General features: G+C 41.4%; 1 protein-coding gene across 2 annotated transcripts; it reads left to right on the forward strand.

Moving 5' to 3' along the window:
• The first annotated feature begins 8,379 nt into the window (after positions 1 to 8,379).
• On the forward strand, positions 8,380 to 17,890 carry LOC127004373 (proteasomal ubiquitin receptor ADRM1-like). Of its 2 annotated transcripts, none has more exons than XM_050872003.1 (9): positions 8,380 to 8,547; positions 12,224 to 12,351; positions 12,519 to 12,635; positions 13,105 to 13,343; positions 13,902 to 14,026; positions 14,319 to 14,468; positions 15,596 to 15,753; positions 16,843 to 16,965; positions 17,308 to 17,890. In XM_050872003.1, exons 1-9 carry the CDS (start codon positions 8,481 to 8,483, stop codon positions 17,428 to 17,430), a joined length of 1,230 nt encoding a protein of 409 aa, XP_050727960.1. In that variant the 5' UTR covers positions 8,380 to 8,480; the 3' UTR covers positions 17,431 to 17,890. The 2 variants fall into 2 exon arrangements, with proteins under 2 accessions (XP_050727960.1, XP_050727961.1); XM_050872004.1 differs by having other exon boundaries at positions 13,905 to 14,026.
• The last annotated feature ends 180 nt before the right edge of the window (positions 17,891 to 18,070 follow it).

Consider the following 18,070-nt stretch of genomic DNA (forward strand, 5'->3'; position numbering starts at 1 on the left):
CCTCCCCTAATGACGATTCTAGGGGCTTTGGTTCTTTTATTCAGACCAACTCTTTAGACCTTGTTTCATTTAATTAGACTAACTCACGGGAAAGAGACGGGAGAACAAACATCAGACTAATCAACACCTTTTCTCAGATATTTTGCATTATGTTCAGTTTCCTTGACAGAGTACTTGCATTATATTTTCCTGTACAGTAACTCTGAATGGTGACTGACGCCATAAACGTAGGTAGTACTTCATTAACACACGCAAGCTGGCATTTATTCGTTTCTTTCTTTCTTTCTTTATTAATTTATTCATTTAGGCTTCGTTTGGTCGGTCGCTAGTACGCTGGTCTACCCACCTTTTCTGGCTGACTCAGAGGGAAGAGGAGGGAGAGGGGCCACCAGGGACTAACCACTGCACTTTTTACTGATATTACACGCCTTATTAAACGTCCGGCTCCTTTGATAACGAGTAGGTGTTTTGATGTGTCGCACGAGCTCGGGGACTTTCTCAGTTTTTAAGCCGCACAAGAAAGAGACGGAGAGTGAACACCATACTAAAAATAGCCTGCACAATTTCCAGATATTTCACACATTTCTACGTCTGGTTCCTCTGACTACGATTAAGTGCATGCAAGCGGAAGACTTTCCTGTAGTCTCGGGGAGATGGGTGCACGGCACGGGCACTGGGACCCTCTCATTCTAACTTTACGAAGGAAGAGGAGAATGAAAATGTCCCGCCAGCACCGTTTTTTAAAGATTTTGAAAGCCTCTTCTTCTGGTTTCTCTGACATTGAAGAGGTGCATGAAAATAGAATGCTTAGGCTTGCACGGAACACTTTTCAGTCTGGCTCTCGCGGGGAAGGAAAGGGAAAAGCGGCCAGCAGACTAGTGATTTTACACACCTCTTCGTCGGAGTGCTCTGACAACGAGTAGGTGCATGCAAATTGAATTCCTTTCTTGCTGTTATCAGGCACTGCAGAATGGCTCTCACACACACACACACACACACACACACCGGTAGCTGAATCGGCAAGAGCGCCGCACTGCAAGGCTTCACGGCCAAACAGGCGGCGGTTCGAGCCCCGCTCAGGCCGGATTCTTTCCGTTTGATTAGGAGTGGTTACTGTCCCCCTTTGAACAAGGGGGATGGGGTGTGTGGTGTGTGAGGTCCTGGCAGTACCCAGAGATTGACGATAATGAGCATGCACTTGCTCGTGTCGGGAGGGCACTATAGACCTGCTGGCGAAAGCGAGTCCAACTCGTGATCATGAAGGCCGTGGTGAATTACACACACACACACACACACACACACACACACACACACACTGGGGGAAGCGCAAGGGGAGAGTGTCGGCAGAGTTGTGACGACAGCCGCCTTGGGTAATCACAAAGCACAGCCGCCTCATGTATGCACTGCAGCCGCAAGTGAGCCCAGTAAACGCTAAACCGTGGGAAAAGTCTTAATTTTTTTTATTATTCAGCGGAAATGCATAGGACGATAATTAAAAATGCAAACGCAGTTTTGAGGCATTAAATATATATTTACTTATTTATCCATCTATTCATTTACTTTCATTTGCTCATTCACTTACCTATTTTGGTACAGCAAGGAGCGCAATGGTTTGGTATCGAATTCTCTTTTTACCGACTTTCGTGTTTTTAATTTTAGGGCGGCGAACCTCTTGTGTGCGCTTCATGTTTTTGCGTAACCAAACTTTTATGGTTTATTTTTGGGGCGGCGAGGCTGTTGTATGCGCTTCATGTTTTTCTTTTATGGAACATTTATGATTTAATATTATGTGGCGGCGAAGTTGATGTGCGTAATTAATTCTGTTGTTGTACCAAACTTAGAAAAAGAAATAACACGTACATGGCGCCAAAGCATATTGACGAGTTAGCATTATTTGAGTGTTGCCAAAAAAAAAGGAGGTAAAAAGAAAAGTATCAGTGCCAATTAGCCCGGCGGGGGGTCGAGGGGGGGCGCAGGCCAGAGGTCAGCCCAAGATAGCCCGGAGCCCAGCGGTCGGCGGCGATGGCAAACAATCTCTCTCAAGGCGGAATCATAGCTTAATTTTCTCAATAAAACTATTATGTCTTAATGATCGGCGTATTTCGGTGATGCAGTTTTTCAAAGATTTTAACCGAAGAGAAGTTTTTTATTTATTTCTCTCTCTCTCTCTCTCTCTCTCTCTCTCTCTCTCTCTCTCTCTCTCTCTCTCTCTCTCTCTCTCTCTCTCTCTCTCTCTCTCTCTCGTTGGGCCTTCACTAAATCTTTCTCTCCGTTCCTCTCATTTTCCCTTGGTTTGCCGCGTCCCCTCGCCCTCCCCCTCTCCTTTACATCTCTCTGTTGACCCCGTCCATTCAGCTGTCCAGTTTTTCTTCCCTCCCTCCCCTTGCCTTCCCTTCACCCTACACTCTACATACTTCTTCCATGACCTTCCTTGCCCTTGCCCTCCCCATTTTTCTTTATTCCTGCAGAAACATTTCCTCTTTTGACCCCTTTCTCTCCGGGACATGACCTAGTTTAATCGATGTATATATATGTATGTATGTATGTATGTAGGTATGTATGTTTGTCCGTGTAAGTAAATGTTTAGCTGCGCGTGGCGTCCGTGCTCATATCCGTCGCATTGGCCCTTTAGCCTCTGGTGGGAAGAATGACCGCGGGACATGTAAATATGATTTCCCGAGATTAAAGTATGTGCTATACATACACTTGTTTTTAGTGGGTTCTTTTAACTTCCAAGGTTAATTATATTTCAAGCATCGCCTCGATCCATCTTCCGATGTGATAACAGAAGTCAGTCAGTCGGCGAATACTCAGTACTCACGCCACGACACTTTTTTTTCACTTAGTAGTCAAGGGATGCACTTCGGGCGGGGCAAGTCTGTGCCATCGTGTGCGCCTAAATATCTAGAATAGTGTGTACTTTCAAACGTTTTCACCGATCAAGAATAGATATTCTACGTGCAACTTCATTTTTTTCTGCCTTATCCTTTACTTTCCCTTTTTCTTTTCTTTCTTTTGTTTTAACCAGCAGGTATTATATAGCAGGTCGATCAGCTGACGTAGGAGGACCCCCGCGCCTGTTTAAGGCATGGCTGCTGGGTGTCTCCTCCCCTGCGGTATCTGACTATTACCATTAAAAAGTGTAGCAGGACGACCATGCAGCCAAGACACCCTATTTATATAAAAGGTGGTTATGCCGCATTCATTATGACAGTCAAGCAGTTCCTGCCTCCCTTCCCCTCCTGATGGACGTGACTGGTTGACTTTATGGATGACTCATCTTTCCCCCCCAAAACCCTTCCCATTTTGAAGTCGTAGAGAAGCTCCGGAGATGGAACCTATTGCGAAGGTTGTACTCTTGGCACTAATTTTGCGTGCCATAATCTAATACCTCTTGCTTTTCCCATATATGCTTCCCACTCCTTCTCCAATGCATTCTGAATAATACTAACTGTAACTAACATTACATTTCCTCCCCTCCTCAAATGCATGTGTTTGGCTAGGCAATGGAGGCAGGGCTAAACTAAGCGGTGCCAACGAGGATGATTGGTTAAGTGGTTCCTGTTTGGATGACTCGGCGGTTGTCGTTAGGGAAGAAGCGTGGCTTGAAATCACAATTTTGTTGTTTACTGTACTTTAGTGGCCATTGAAGTTAAAAATGCCATTAAGTATTTGTGATTATATCGATGCTATAAATATAATTCACCATCACATTTAACATCCTCTGAAGCCATTTTGCGTCTCCAGCTCAATGTTCTACATCTCTCTGATGCTAGAGCACTTCATCCTACTCCGGTAAATGCCCTATGTTATATCGCCACATGATCATCTGTCTGCTTGCCACTCTTTTATGTTGGTTGTCCATCTGTAATTAGTTCTACGTATGACATGATCTATCCAACGTAATTTCTTATTAGTCATTAATATAATTTCCAACCTTTGCTCCCTAATCAACGATGCTTCCTTTTTTTCAATTTTCTCTCCATTAATTTTTGTTCGTGTTTAAGTTTTCTCTTTAAATCTTTTGCGTGGTGCCAAGTTTATGGACAGCATATTAGGAGTGGCAGGATACATCGATTGTACGTACACCTTTCTCTTCAGGGAGAGAAGCAGGTTGCTATTTAAGATATTACTATGCTCACCGAATGCGCTCTTCCCATTCGCGATCTCATTTTGATTTATTTTTCATGGTCTGTATTTGCAGTGATTGTCCTTGATACGTGTATAATTTTCTACTCGTTCAAGTGTTTTGTTTCCGATCATTAATTTGTTGTCCTGTCGACCGATTATTTAACGAATATTATTTTTATGTCTTTTCCTTCGAGTTTGTGGTGGGTATAGAGCAGACCTCGTAGATCGAGAGACAGGGCATACACAAGGACTGAGGGCCAAGGTATTAACTACTGTTAACTATATCCTTGCACGTGGCAGCATAAATAGTCATAAATATAAAACTGTAAGAGGCTGATTTATTTACATGAGAGGAGGAATGTTGGTAGACCTTAAAGACTGATAAATGAGTGGGAAGAAACAAACGCAAAGAGGTAAAGGATCATGTGAAATTAGTTGAATCGAGGGCAATATACAGCTTAACTTAAAGCATTGGGGAAAGACTCCTCCTGCTAAGAGCACATACCCTTCGCTCAGAATTTTCGCCTCCAAAGTCCCCCACGACTTCAACCAAAGACAGAATCCTCCTCAGGGCTTCCCCAGGCACCCACTTGATCGACCAGCCAGCGAGGCAGGCGTGCGAAATTAAAAATGATGAATTGAATCAGGTAGTGGCCGTTATGTGTACCAGCTGCATGTCCTCAGTGCTCTCGCTCCTTCCCCACCCTCCTGCTGACCACTGCTGCAGCGCCAAGAGGGAAGAATGGAAAGGACCTTGATTATGCATTCCGCCGCGTGCAGCCATGACGATAAGACATACAAAGAGAGGAAAGGAAAGCATGCATGTGTCATGAGGACTGGTTCAAGTTCGACTCCCGCCCGCCACTATAACCTGACATTTTCAGTTGTCGCCGAGTGGCTAAAGACTGTCTATACATGCTGTCCTGACCTATTAACCCGTCTAGCGGAACTATCTAGAGCAGTGGTTCCCAACCAGGGGTACATGGAAGAATTTGAAGGGGTCCATAGAGATTCTAATTATTTTTAAATTTACTATACTGGAATTAGGAGACATGCGGCTTGGAATAAAATTCATACTACTGTACGCAATTCTCAAAACTGAATGCTTAAATGCTATAATTGCTCTACATTAGCTAACGGTACCAGGGGTGTCAAACTCACGGCCCACGTCACAAATTTGGCCCTTGGAATGGTCATGAGTGGCCCACTTAACCTATTTCGTTGTAGGGGTCCACATGTGAAAAATCGACTGGAAAAGGGGGAACGGGACAAAAAAGGTTGGAAATTACTGATCTAGAGTGAAGCAAAGATGTATTCCTGGGGCAGCATGAGCCAAGCAAGATGGCGCCACTATGAACACGCTTGCCCACTGACGGGCTGGGGACGATCAGCAGGCCCCATCAAGAAAGCCTATCGGTGCAACAGGCTGAACGTAAAAATAAACAAATAAATAAATTTAAATCGCTTTTTAGCAATAATATTTTTAAATATTCGACGACATACTTTTTTTCTTTGTAAAGTAATACAAATTGTTAGCATATTCATTAGTTAAGTCATTCAATTTATTATAATTCATCTGTTCTCTCTCTCTCTCTCTCTCTCTCTCTCTCTCTCTCTCTCTCTCTCTCTCTCTCTCTCTCTCTCTTATGACAACTGTAAGGTCTATTAGTATGCATGTCACCTGTATACACTTTGGGCGTCTGAACATGAACCTGTTCAAAGAATCACGGCCAGAGAGATTCGAATGTAAAAGACTTGGGGAGAGCGGTGATGATTCGGCCACTATTTAAAAAATATATTTTTAGAAATAAAGTTAAAGCAGTAGTGTAATTTTGTTGATCTCAAAATATTCCTTTGGCTCTTTAGGTTGGTAATATGACACCCGTAGCCATTTCCAGTTTTCATTTGTAGATGATGAAACACAAGTTGCTAAATCGTCCGAGCCATCCCCACCCGTGGTGATGGTACTGCCAGGGAGGCTGGATTGCACGGACACTCGTATTACTCGGCATAATATTCATATAACTTAAGTTTGATTGGCTAATAAATAAGAATTTGTCTATTACAAGGCATTTGTATGAGCACAAAAGTATCTTCTCAATATTTATAGGAAAAATAAATTAAAAGGAGACCTATAAGAAATGTCTCAAGAGTTTTGGAATTATGGCTTCCTTCTCTTCTCAAAAGCATAATATTTTACTAAATTAACCTTTTTATAGCAGTTGCAACACCTGTAGTGTTTAAATTGACATGAAATTGATAAAAATCATGAAAATACCAACCCTCCGAATCATCACGACTATAAAAAAATAAATGGGTGGTCACACTCCACCTCCAGCATGAGTTCTGGGTGATCGTGTTATACGGCAATACCTTGGCCGTGCATGGCTGCGTCACCGTAATAATGTACATTTCCCTACTTTCCATATTCTTGAAGTGAGAGCTTACGATACACCCTGAAAATATTATATAGAAGATGAAAAAAAAAAAAAAAATCGGACTTGCATCGTAAAGGACAGCTCTGAGGGCGTGGTTGTCCCGCGTGGGCCAAGGGAACAAAGTTTTGTACAGTCACACAAAATCTCGCGGCACTCAGTCTCATACGTTGATTGACTGATTGATAGTTTATTGTCAATTCAATTATTGTTGAAGGTATGTTTTACAATAAATGCGATGTCCGGACCATCCCACTGTCCGAATCTATATATGTTCTACTTTAAGGACTTGTATTTACTCTATCTCTGTATTCATTCCCATCTAGTGCTTGGGCGATGTCCTTCTCTGTCCCCACATTTTATTTTCTTCTTGTCCAGGGGGAGGCCGGCAGGTACCACCCCCCTCCCTTGTTGTGCATTCCTTCCTACCATTGTATCTTTTTAGTTTCATGGTGCTACCTACACATGTATTAATAGTTGTATAATCACACACTGTCCTGCCTGGGGGTTGGGATGGCATGTTCCTCCCTTCTCCCTTGTTGTTTACCTGCAACAGTAAATTATCAGTCAATCAATCGTATCGGGGTCGAAATGTCAGCCTTTGTAACGGCTCTGCTGTGTCATATTTTTATGTTACTTCGACGCAAGATAATTTCGGCTCATTACGGGCGATGTTGTCTTGAAATAAGAATATATCTGGTATTTACTTTGATTTGGTTTTAATTTTTTCAGTAATTGCAGAGTAATTATAATTATAAAGAAACAACAGTTACGTAGATATTGCTAAGTATCCGAAACATAATGTTATATCATTTTGACAACGGTGACATATGGTATTATATATATGCACAATTTGATTCTCGTATATTTTAGAGTAAGATATATAGTAACTTATTCGTTCACATCAAGTATTGCAAGCCTATAAAATTTTGTTACCGTAGTTTAATCAATTATGTCCTGTGTAAAATATTATGTCTATATATAAGACTTCATACAAATTATGAGTAAATAATATGTATTGACTCTGTGTTTTCTTTCTGCCTAGCGACCTGCCAGTTTCTGTCATTCTGTGTGTCTCTTTCTGTCATTCTGTCTCTGTCTCACTGATATATTTGATTTTAATTCTGGCGGATAATTCTTTCATTAACGGGAGCTTATTTCAATGCACAAAGTCCACCAATATCCAGTAATTCAAAAAGGCCGAGTCACCTAACACAGACTGTGGAAGCGGCGGCGGCGGCGGTGTTGTAGGAATAAGCTCGCAGCCGCAAAATAACTCGCAGATAGAGATTCAACATGCTTACTCTTTCTATAGTAATTTTCACCCACCGCTATCGCTTACTTGTTCTGATTCGGCTCCAATTCACGGCACAAACATCGGAGCAACACTTTTAATTAAGAGAAGGATTTATAACAAACGAATAGGGCAGATTTTAGAAAGAATTACCCCCACGCTGCAGATGTTCGCTGAGTTCCTTCTGGTTTGGTCTGTTGGTCTAGGGTGTTATTTTCTTGCCGACAATATCAACCATGACAAGAAGCACACGTGAACAAAACTAGGATGAGAGCGGGAAATCAGGGAAAATGAAAAAAAGATAATGGCAGTAGAAAATGGCAAATGCTGGGAGGGGAGAGACTGGAAGAGGAGGGGGAGGGAAGGGGGAGATTTACCCTATCCTAAAATCTCAATTCCTAGACCTAACTATTACTCCTATCACTCCATTCCAAGTAAATTAAAATGTTTCCCTGATGTGTTACCGCAGTGCGCATGCGTGGTGGACACAGAGCGACTTATTTCTGCGAGGAGGAATTTCTCGCAACACCGTCCCAGAAAGTGTTGCGTCACGGTGGGTCCGAGGCTCGTCTGTGCCCCTCGCAGAAACACTCACTCCAGCACCTCACAACACAGCCAACATGTCGGGGGCTCTGTTCGGCGGCAACCTCAGGTCCAGCAGCAAAAACCTGGTGGAGTTTAAGGCGAGTAGAGGCCGGTGTTGTGGCGGGGGAGGAGAAGGGAGGTGGCGGGAGGTAAACACTGCAACACATCCAATGACTGGGAGGAAAACGATGACTGGGTAGACGGTTTTCTATGTGTACTTCTTATCTGTCCTGAATGTATTTCTTGTCTGTATAGTCTAGGGAGGCCAGACTCGTTAGGAAGACAAAAAGAACGGGAGGGAGGTGGGCCAGGGAAGGCTTTTTGGGGCTCAGTTGGCGGTACTTAAACACTGCAACACAACCAGTGACTCAGTGCAACAAAGATGACCGTTGCTCGTGTGTATATCCTCCTTGTATTGTTCGAGGCGGCCAGCAGACTCATTATAGGCTAAAAGCTGTAACATTTGGGGAACACTTGAGTTTATTTTCTAGTTTTACCGGTGCATTATATGTGTGGGGGGTTCAGGGGGGCTGCAGCCCCCCCTGGTTAGGAGGGGGACGAGAGGGGTGAAGCCCCCCCGTTAGAGGTTAGGTTATGTAACGTTTGATTGGAGTAGTTTAAATATGCTCCCCCACCCGAAAACCCCGGTATCCCACGGGTCCCCCAAGATCGTTAGAGGAAGGGGATTAGGCCATTTTCTTTACTTTTTAGTATTTGCGCCTTCATATTATGGTTGAGGGACATGTATTTCGTCCCTTAACTATAATATGGAGGCGTAATATCGTGTTTTGGAGGAGTGGAGTCAATCGCCACAATTACCAAAATTACTACCCAACTACTCTCGGCTCACAACCGAGATGACTGGAGTTTGAATCCCGGATGGAGCGGAGATTCATGGCCAGTCTCCTTTTACCCATGCCCCTGTCTACTCAGCAGTGAGTGGGTACTGTACTGGGTGTCAGGCAGGGTTTGTGTCCCTTCTCCTGGGGTGGTAGTCTGGACCCTGCAATGGTGGGTAATTCAAGGGTGCAAACCCAGGCCCCCAAACCCTGCCTCGGTCAAACAAGCAGTAATGCATACAAACAAGTAAATTAGCTTATACTTGTATGATCTGCAGAGACCAGACTCATTAGGTGTAAAATTTGTCTTAAAAGTTTGGTCTGATTTTAGGGCTGCTTGATGTAACATAGCAACATTACAACTAGCCAGTGTCTCGATGCAATAAAGATGGCTATTCCCTATGTGTACCTTTTACCTGTATGGTCTTAGGACGCCAGACTCGTAAGCTGTAATATTTTTTTATGTGGCAGGGCCTATGGAGGTTACTGATGTCTTGAGTGACTCTGGGCTTACTGTCTGTTGGGTTAAGCCAGAGAGAAGGTATTTTCAAGAATTGTCCCCAATTCACTCCAGTGCTTGACACATTTTCTCAGATTTCAATGGGCCAATAATAACTGATTGTGTAATTCATAAACTATTTGTTTCTGAGGTTTGAATGACTAATAAAGTGGCAATAGGCAACCCTTATAGTGTTAATAAACTACCAATAGGTTACTATTCATTAAGTTAAGGTTGGATTGTGTTAGTTTAAGAGAATGTGGTATGGCAGAACTGGGGCAGGGAAGACTTCCACTGCTAATTAAACCTCAATGATGCATTTTGCGTCATCAAGGGTAAAAGGTCCTGGTGCACGGTGACGCAAAATGCGTCATAAACTTTAAAAAATTGATTAAAAATTAAGTTTTCGGTGAAAATGTGTCAAATTTGGGAGCGTCATTTGTTGGGATAAGTTTCTTAATGGTAACATATGGCAACCTACCTAAGGAGCATAGATGAGGAGCTTTGAGCAATTTTGTTTTTAGCCTACTCTGACGGGAGAGGAAAAAAATACATTTTTCTCGGTATAACTCGGGAACTAATAGGCGTACTTAACATCACCATAGCCGATCCAGGATTCAGTATGTTTTCTAACTAGTAGAAGAAAATGTTATAATTGTATTTCGTAAAGAATCCTTATAACCAAAAGCTAACTAAAATAATGAGTATTCTTTTTCTTGAATACAACATTGAATAAACAACAGAACAATAATATGAAAATACGTATAGCACCGTTGCCAGATTGTCGTACTCAGAGTATAGTATTTAACGGTTTCTGATGCCTAACTATTGCCAAGAAACATCAGGATCTAAATCTTTTAATGATAACTATAAATGAGTTTCATTACTGGAGCCCAGAAGACAGTTTGGGGGTAGGAAGTTGGGAAATATAACCTGCTGAGTATGACAATCTGGCAATAATCTGTGGCTGAGGCAGCAGCAGCCTGCCATATTGCGGGTATCAGATACTTGAAATAGCATACTTTTACTGCACAAAGCAGGTGATGTCACTTATTGTGACTTTGTGAGCTTTCATATTTATCTATTTGTGTATATTTCATGGTGGCAAAACTTAAATTACTAGTTTCATTCTTACTAGTGACACGAATTTGTGACGGTTTTATCACAATAGAATTTCACTCTAATAAGTGAATCAGACACCACAGAAATAATACCAGTGTGTGTATGAATGAATACAAAGATAAGCACATACTTTGATTTACCTCTAGGATGTCTCATGGATCATTGATAAATAAAAACAAAATATCTGGATAGGCTACTCTTTAGCCCACTACCGCCTATGGCTGCCAAAAAAGTCCCTCCGCCAAGTTTGTACCCCCCATTTGGTGAGTGTTAGGTACGCCTATAGGTGTATGAGGATTTTGAGGATACCATAAGAATCCTCAAGAAATTCTGCTTCGAAACATATTCAGCTAAAAAAGTTGGCCCACAGAATTTCGAGCTAGCGAGTGGGGAAGAGTTGGTACTTAGGATTTGTTGTCTACAATACTCTATACGGAGACTTGAAACAAGTCTATTGTTTATATATTGTATTTTCCTCTATTTTTATTTGTGCATGTTCTAGTACAAGTCTTTATGAACCCATTGATGCCAAATTTATTCGGGTACGATATATCTGTGAGGGTAAAATACGACTGGGAATGTAGAGTATCGCGGCGGCAAAAAAAGGCCGGTCAGGCCTGAGAAATGCAAGGTGAGTGGAGTAGAAACTTACTGGAAACTTACGGTGCGTGAGAGGGTTAAGATGTTACTGAAGACTAGGAACAGTGTTGCAAAGTAAGTCTTTACTCCTTCTAATCTCAAGATCATTATTCAAAACATTTTGGCCACCATCAGTTGGGTGCTTCAATGAAAAATGATGTCATTCATGCAATGCTCTAGTATTTGGTTTATTTCCACTTGTTCAAAAGACCACATTGGTTATCAGTTCACAACAGGGGCACTTTGATCTTTGCTTAGCAACTTTTTACAGTTTTAGCATTGCCTACCAGTCCTGTGTGTGCAAAAACATTTATTTTATGATCAGAGAAATTAACCACATTTTCAGAAATAATACCCATCTACTGTCAAATTATATTGTACTATAGATGCTTGAAAGCGAAATACGGCCATAAACAAAAAAAATCAGGGAACGAAACCTCTCGTGTTGCCTCTTGTCGTTCACCAGGTAGATACCAGCCTACGTATATTCAGCACTCAGTGGTCAAATTTACCATAATTTAATGTGAACCTTAAAACTTATGAGCAATGGGCCAAGATTTAAACACAGGACTGAAGATTCATAGCTAGGGACGCTAACCGCTGCACCATGGGGGCACTGTATGTGATATAATAGGCAACATATAATTATTATTTTCAATATGTTCAACTTTGCAGGCAGGGAAGATGTACATGAAGAATCAGATGGTTCATCCAGACAAGCGGAAGGGTCAGCTGTACCTCTATCAGGCTGATGACTCCCTCATGCACTTCTGCTGGAAGGATCGCACCAGTGGCACTGTTGAGGAGGTGTGTGTGTGTGTGTGTATATTTTGTTTCATGCTTATGTGTTTCCCCCTCTCTTTATTTCTATATATGTATTTGATTTTCTAGGTTAAATTAGCCACCTTTCATTAGAATGAAGTAAAATCTCAGTGCAATGTGAATTGACTTGTAAAAGGACCATGTTCTTGCAGGATCTGATAGTGTTCCCAGAGGACTGTGAGTACAAGCGTGTGTCTCAGTGCACCACGGGCAGAGTGTATGTGCTCATCTTCAAGTTGTCAACCAGGCGACTTTTCTTCTGGATGCAGGTGAGTAATGCAGGCATTAAATTGTATATTACTTCATTGATTATTGCAAACATTACTTTAAAATCCAGTATCCTCGTGGTATTACATATATCCATTGCTTGTAAATGATAAATGTTACAGAAGTACTATTGAACCTAAATGGTCCACTTGAGATGGGGATACAGAATACACTGCATATTACTATGTAGTGAGCTAATCGTTATTTAGTCAAAGGGAAGGTTACAGATTAACCTGGTAGCAGTGGGGATCATGATTCTTAATGGTCCCTCTAAGCGAGAAAAATGAGAAAAAATCACCCCTCATACAAACAATTTCATTATATATATCAAAGCATTTGTGATCAGTTTATGTCTCATCTATTTTGGGGGGTTAAAATCATGGCACAAATTTGGCCCGTCACTGCTACACGGTAAAGCCACAAATCTGGCCCGTTGCTGCTACCGGGTTAAAGAATAAAAACTACTTCCAGGAGCCCAAGACAGATAAGGATGAAGAGTATGCTCGCAAGGTCAATGAGCTTATGAACAACCCGCCGGCACCTGGCTCCCAACGTTCAACAGGCTCTACGCCCAACCCTGCACTGGGCTCAGAAATCACCAATCTACGGGACAGTGATATCCAGAATCTCTTTGGCAATATCTCTCAACAACAACTGATGCAAATCCTTGGGAGTGGAATGTCCAGCCTGGCAACACTTCTAGGGCCGGGGTTAGTTCACATCATGAAGAACATCGGAGTCTGTTCCTCCTCATCTTGCACAACATGGGAAATAGTGGATCAGTGATAATTAAAAGTTTTGCATTCTCTGTCTATAACTCTGACATCCTCTCCTTGTAACTTTCTTAAATGGCATCATCTATAGGAGAATAATCTATTTCCCCTGTTCATACACTTTTCAAAACACTATATACTCTTATATGTCTCATGAATTCACCACTATCATTGCATATGAGTAGTGGTCTCATAGCTTATCCACATCCTTCCATTCTCCCTTTTTGGTTGCTTCCTTGCTATATGCCTGAATTGCCTCAATGTATGCATCTTACCCATGGCACCACACTGCTCCTAACACTTATTACTCCCATTCATACCAAACCTCCTTCACTCAATACCATTCTTTTGACCATCATATCTCATTGCCCACATGTTCTCAAATAGCTCATCTCTACTGCACATAACTTTCCCTTTTATGGTAAAACTATACTGTACCTCAATTTTCTCGTGTTGTAATTGATAACCTAACGCTTCACTTTGTATCGTTATCAGTAGATCAGGCAGTGGAGGGGGTCGCAGTGGAAGTGGCAGCAGCAGCTCCACATCAGCCACCACAACAGCCTCCACTACCCCTGCTGCCACCACCACCCCAACTCCTGCACCCACGCCAGCACAGGGTGAGAAATTTTCTAATAAATTCCTGAAACAATCATTCAACCAAAGAAAGCTTAGTATAATATTGAATGATTTAATTTTGAATAATTATGCAAGCAGAGAACACAAATGGAAATCCTAAATCAGTTACAGTTTATGTAAACCTATTGGATTTATTGATATTTATTTATACTTTCCATGATGAAATATTGAAAAATAAAATTGACATCCCAGGAACACCGAAATATTCCCATTTGCCTCATATGCTAGATTTGGCCAACATGAAAAGAGTAACTGAATATGGTGACATTGCAGAGTCAGGGCGAGGCAGCACCACCAGCAGGGAGAGTAGCAGCACCACTCCTGGAGCTGGCAGTGTTGTGCCTATCCAGCTGTCAGACCTGCAGAACATCCTCTCTGGCATATCGGTACCTCCTGATGCATCTGGCTCACCCAGGGTTCCAGGTGAGGGAGTTTACTGTTGACTCAGCCCATCTTGTGGTAGTCTGCATTGACTTGTGGATAGATCTGAAGTTAGTTAAGCACCCTACTTAGCCACAAACAGTTAGTCATCAGTCTTTCTGATGGAAGGATGTGAATATTTTGAAGTGCCTTTGCCAGCTCGAGAATATTACAGTTATTTTCTAGACTTACTTGAATTAAGAATCCTACTGTATTCCCACTTGCTACCCTCAGACTTGTGTCCTCACCAAAATGCATGACTGTTCTTAACCACTTTTTGTTCCTCACCAAGGCTTATCACCCCACTGAATCCTACATATAGTATTTAACAACTCCTCCATGGTTATTAATCAATGACTCCATTCTTAACCCCTTCATTCCGGCGACATTGACGTTGGCATCCGACGGCTTCACCGTTAGTCCTTTTCTAAACCTCTTAATTCTCTTTCATTTCCTCTTAATCCTCTTCTAAACCTCTTAAGAGGAAATGGAAGAGGATTAAGAGGAATTTAGAGGAGGATTGAGAGGTTTTGAAGAGGATTAATCCTCTTCCATTTCCTCTTGACCCTTTCCATACTGTGATGCCAACGTCTGTGTCACGGATGGAAAGGGTTAAAGTCTGTGTATTGTAGATAGAAAGGTTTAGTAACCATTAGTGGCCTGGTTCATATTCTTTGTATCCTTTGCTCCAGAGTGACCTTGATTTCTAATGCAACCAGGCACTCCTTCACTTCTAGGTACTAAGGACTGTTGGGTGAAATTTCTGGTATTTTTTTTTGCATGAGACATAACATAGCCCACCATGCTGACATATGGCATTGTGATGGGGGATCACTCTTCATAATCTTACTACTAATAGGACTTTATGGTTTGGCTGCACCTGTCTATCTTAGTCCTACAGATCAGTGCAGCAGGCAAACCTGTTCACCTGGTGTCATGGTGTCACTCCATGAATATGGATTTGTTTTTTTGTAATCGGAAGGTGTATATGGTTTCATAGAGTCAACCTCGATATCTTGTTATAACCTTTTTGAAGGTCTTAAAGTGGTCAAGTTAAATATGACTTAATACCCAGAAATACCCTCTCTATCCTGCTCCTTTTGTACTAATTTTTATCTGAAAATTTCTAGTGGACTTGAGTTCAGCAATGACAGCAGAAGCTCTCCAGCCCATACTGACCAATGATGAGTTTGTGAATCAGCTGCGACCGTACCTCCCCGCCACTGCTGAGGAACTGCCTCCTACTGAACAGTTGAGAGGCACTGTCACATCTCCACAATTCCAGCAGGTGACTACCTTTACAGTAATGCTTTTTTGAGCCTTATGACATGAATGCAGAGTTATTCCTGCAAAGGAGATGGTACAAACAAATTTATTGTGATAAACACTCAGCATTCATTTGCTGAATAGTAATTTTAGTTTGTCACCACCATCGCACCATTATTATTGTTAAGGATGACAAGTAGGGGTTCACAAACTTGCAGAAAGAGAAGGCAGTAAAAGGCAGAAGCAGTCAAGAGTTTGTGTCAATTTTTTGTATCTTGTCAAACACACGCCCTGTAGTGCAGTGGTTAGCATGCTCGTCTAACAGCTGAAGTTTGATTCCCAGACAAATTGGAAATGGCTGGGCAGTCTCCTTAAATGTGTACCCCCTATCCATTCAGCAGTGAATGGGTACCAGGTGTCAGTTGTGGGTTATATCCTGCCTCCTGGGTGTATGCAGGTGTAAGGATCCAGCTGCATCCAGAGATCCATCACTTGAGAGCTGTAGCTCATAGCATATAGCTTTGCTAGAGTTACAAGAGAGGACTAACCTTCTCACCGAGAAGCTGCCATGTGCTGGGATTGAACTGGCAGCTGAGCTACTTGGCTCTCACATCAGCTGGAGAAGGCATAGGAGTAGGCCTGCAGTCAGATCCTGAGCATCTTCCCTTCGAAACTTGTATAAATAAAAATGTGACCAGGTTCAGGACGCCACTCCTCACAAACCTGTGACTGCCACCTCCTGCCTGCCTCACTCCCAACCTCATTCCAATAATATCCTTCAGTCTATTTTTACATCAGCAGACAGACTAAATGCAGTCCCTTCCATTGTGACCCAACTTAACGTTCTTTATAGTATGTAGGACAAGTGCATTGATTATACTGCACAAATTGTGGGTGATAAGACTGTCACTTTAAATACTAATTTGAAATACTTCATCTTTATCCAGGAGATTGACAAATTAGAAGAGCAAAAATTGCATATTCTGTTAATGTTTCTCCACTCCTGAGATATGTACCATGCATAAAGGGCAACAGGAAATTGAATCCAAGTGATCATTGGGAGTATTTTCTCCTAAGGAGAAGGGTTTTAAATTGTGCTGTTTGGTTTCAGGCTGTGAGTTTGTTCAGTAGTGCTCTTCAATCTGGGCAGCTGGGTCCCCTGATTAACCAGTTTGGTCTTGGGGAAGATGCTGTGCTAGCTGCCTCATCTTGTGACATGGAGGCCTTCATCAAGGTGAGTTGAGACCTCATAAGCAAGCTATGAAGATTGCTTGCCATGAATGATGAAATCTCTTCAGCCCTTAAATTGATATGATAGTGTTGAGTAGATAAAAACTATTCATTAAGCCCATTCAATAAATAGTCATTTCATTTATGAAATTCAGGAAGAAAATTAGTTTAGGTTCCATATTTATGTAAGAAGGAAGAATTCATAACTTTGTTTTTTCTTTTGTGACATCACATTTGTTATTGGAATTTTAGTTGTTCTCACCCCATGATTGAATGGAAAACAGATTTTATAATTTAATTTACTGGGTAAGTGGAATAATCAAGACTAAGAAATTTCTGGCAACAGGCACTTGGCAAGAAAAAGGACAATGAGTCATCATCATCCAGTAAAAAAGGAGACGAGAAGAAAAGTTCAGAGAAAAAAGAGGACCAGGACAAAGACGATGATGACTACATGGCAGTTGATTAAGGTCTGCTGGGTCCTAAGGTAGCAGATAGGTTACTTTTATATCTTAAAGGTGTCAAAGCTTTTCTTGATTACATTTATTTTTACTCACGGGTTAGAATTCCACAATACACATATGCATACCTAGAATACTATACTACTACACTAAAATGAGGTAAATCAAACCTTACACTTGTTTTACTTTTGTAATTTATAAATATTTTGGTATTCTGCATTCTGCGTAAGGTTTTAATCTTGTTGAATATGATTCCATGGCCATACTAAAGCTCTTATTGGCTATAGTTTTTACCGTCAGTTAATTGTGATTTACCAATAAGTAGTAGTTTATAGTCTTTGTGTAAGGTGAATGTGTTTGAATTTTGCAAAGACATTGTGCCTTGGTTAGGGTTGTCTTTTAAGGGTTCAGAGTTCAGTTTGTAGAAGTGTTTATGTTTTGTGTTGATATAAAATTTACCATAATAAAGTTTTTTCATTTCATGAAAAATTATTTATCTGTTTAATCTTCTAGACAGTAAGTCTTGTGATAGTTGATAATTCTAACAATTAGTCCTCTTACCAGTACTAAGTAAAAATTTGGTTTTATTTTGGCTGATGACTTAGAGGTAGTAGTAGTTAATACTGTCTAATCTTCATATTACAAAAA

This window comes from Eriocheir sinensis, chromosome 28 (assembly GCF_024679095.1).
Source record: "Eriocheir sinensis breed Jianghai 21 chromosome 28, ASM2467909v1, whole genome shotgun sequence".
Taxonomy (NCBI): Eukaryota; Metazoa; Arthropoda; class Malacostraca; order Decapoda; family Varunidae; genus Eriocheir; species Eriocheir sinensis.

Coding starts and splice junctions, on each gene's coding strand:
- LOC127004373 (XM_050872003.1), top strand. CDS start 8,481: ATGTCGGGGGCTCTGTTCGGCGGCAACCTCAGGTCCAGCAGCAAAAAC. Junction 12,636..13,104: donor GACTTTTCTTCTGGATGCAG/GTGAGTAATGCA, acceptor AACTACTTCCAG/GAGCCCAAGACAGATAAGGA. Junction 13,344..13,901: donor GCAACACTTCTAGGGCCGGG/GTTAGTTCACAT, acceptor TATCGTTATCAG/TAGATCAGGCAGTGGAGGGG.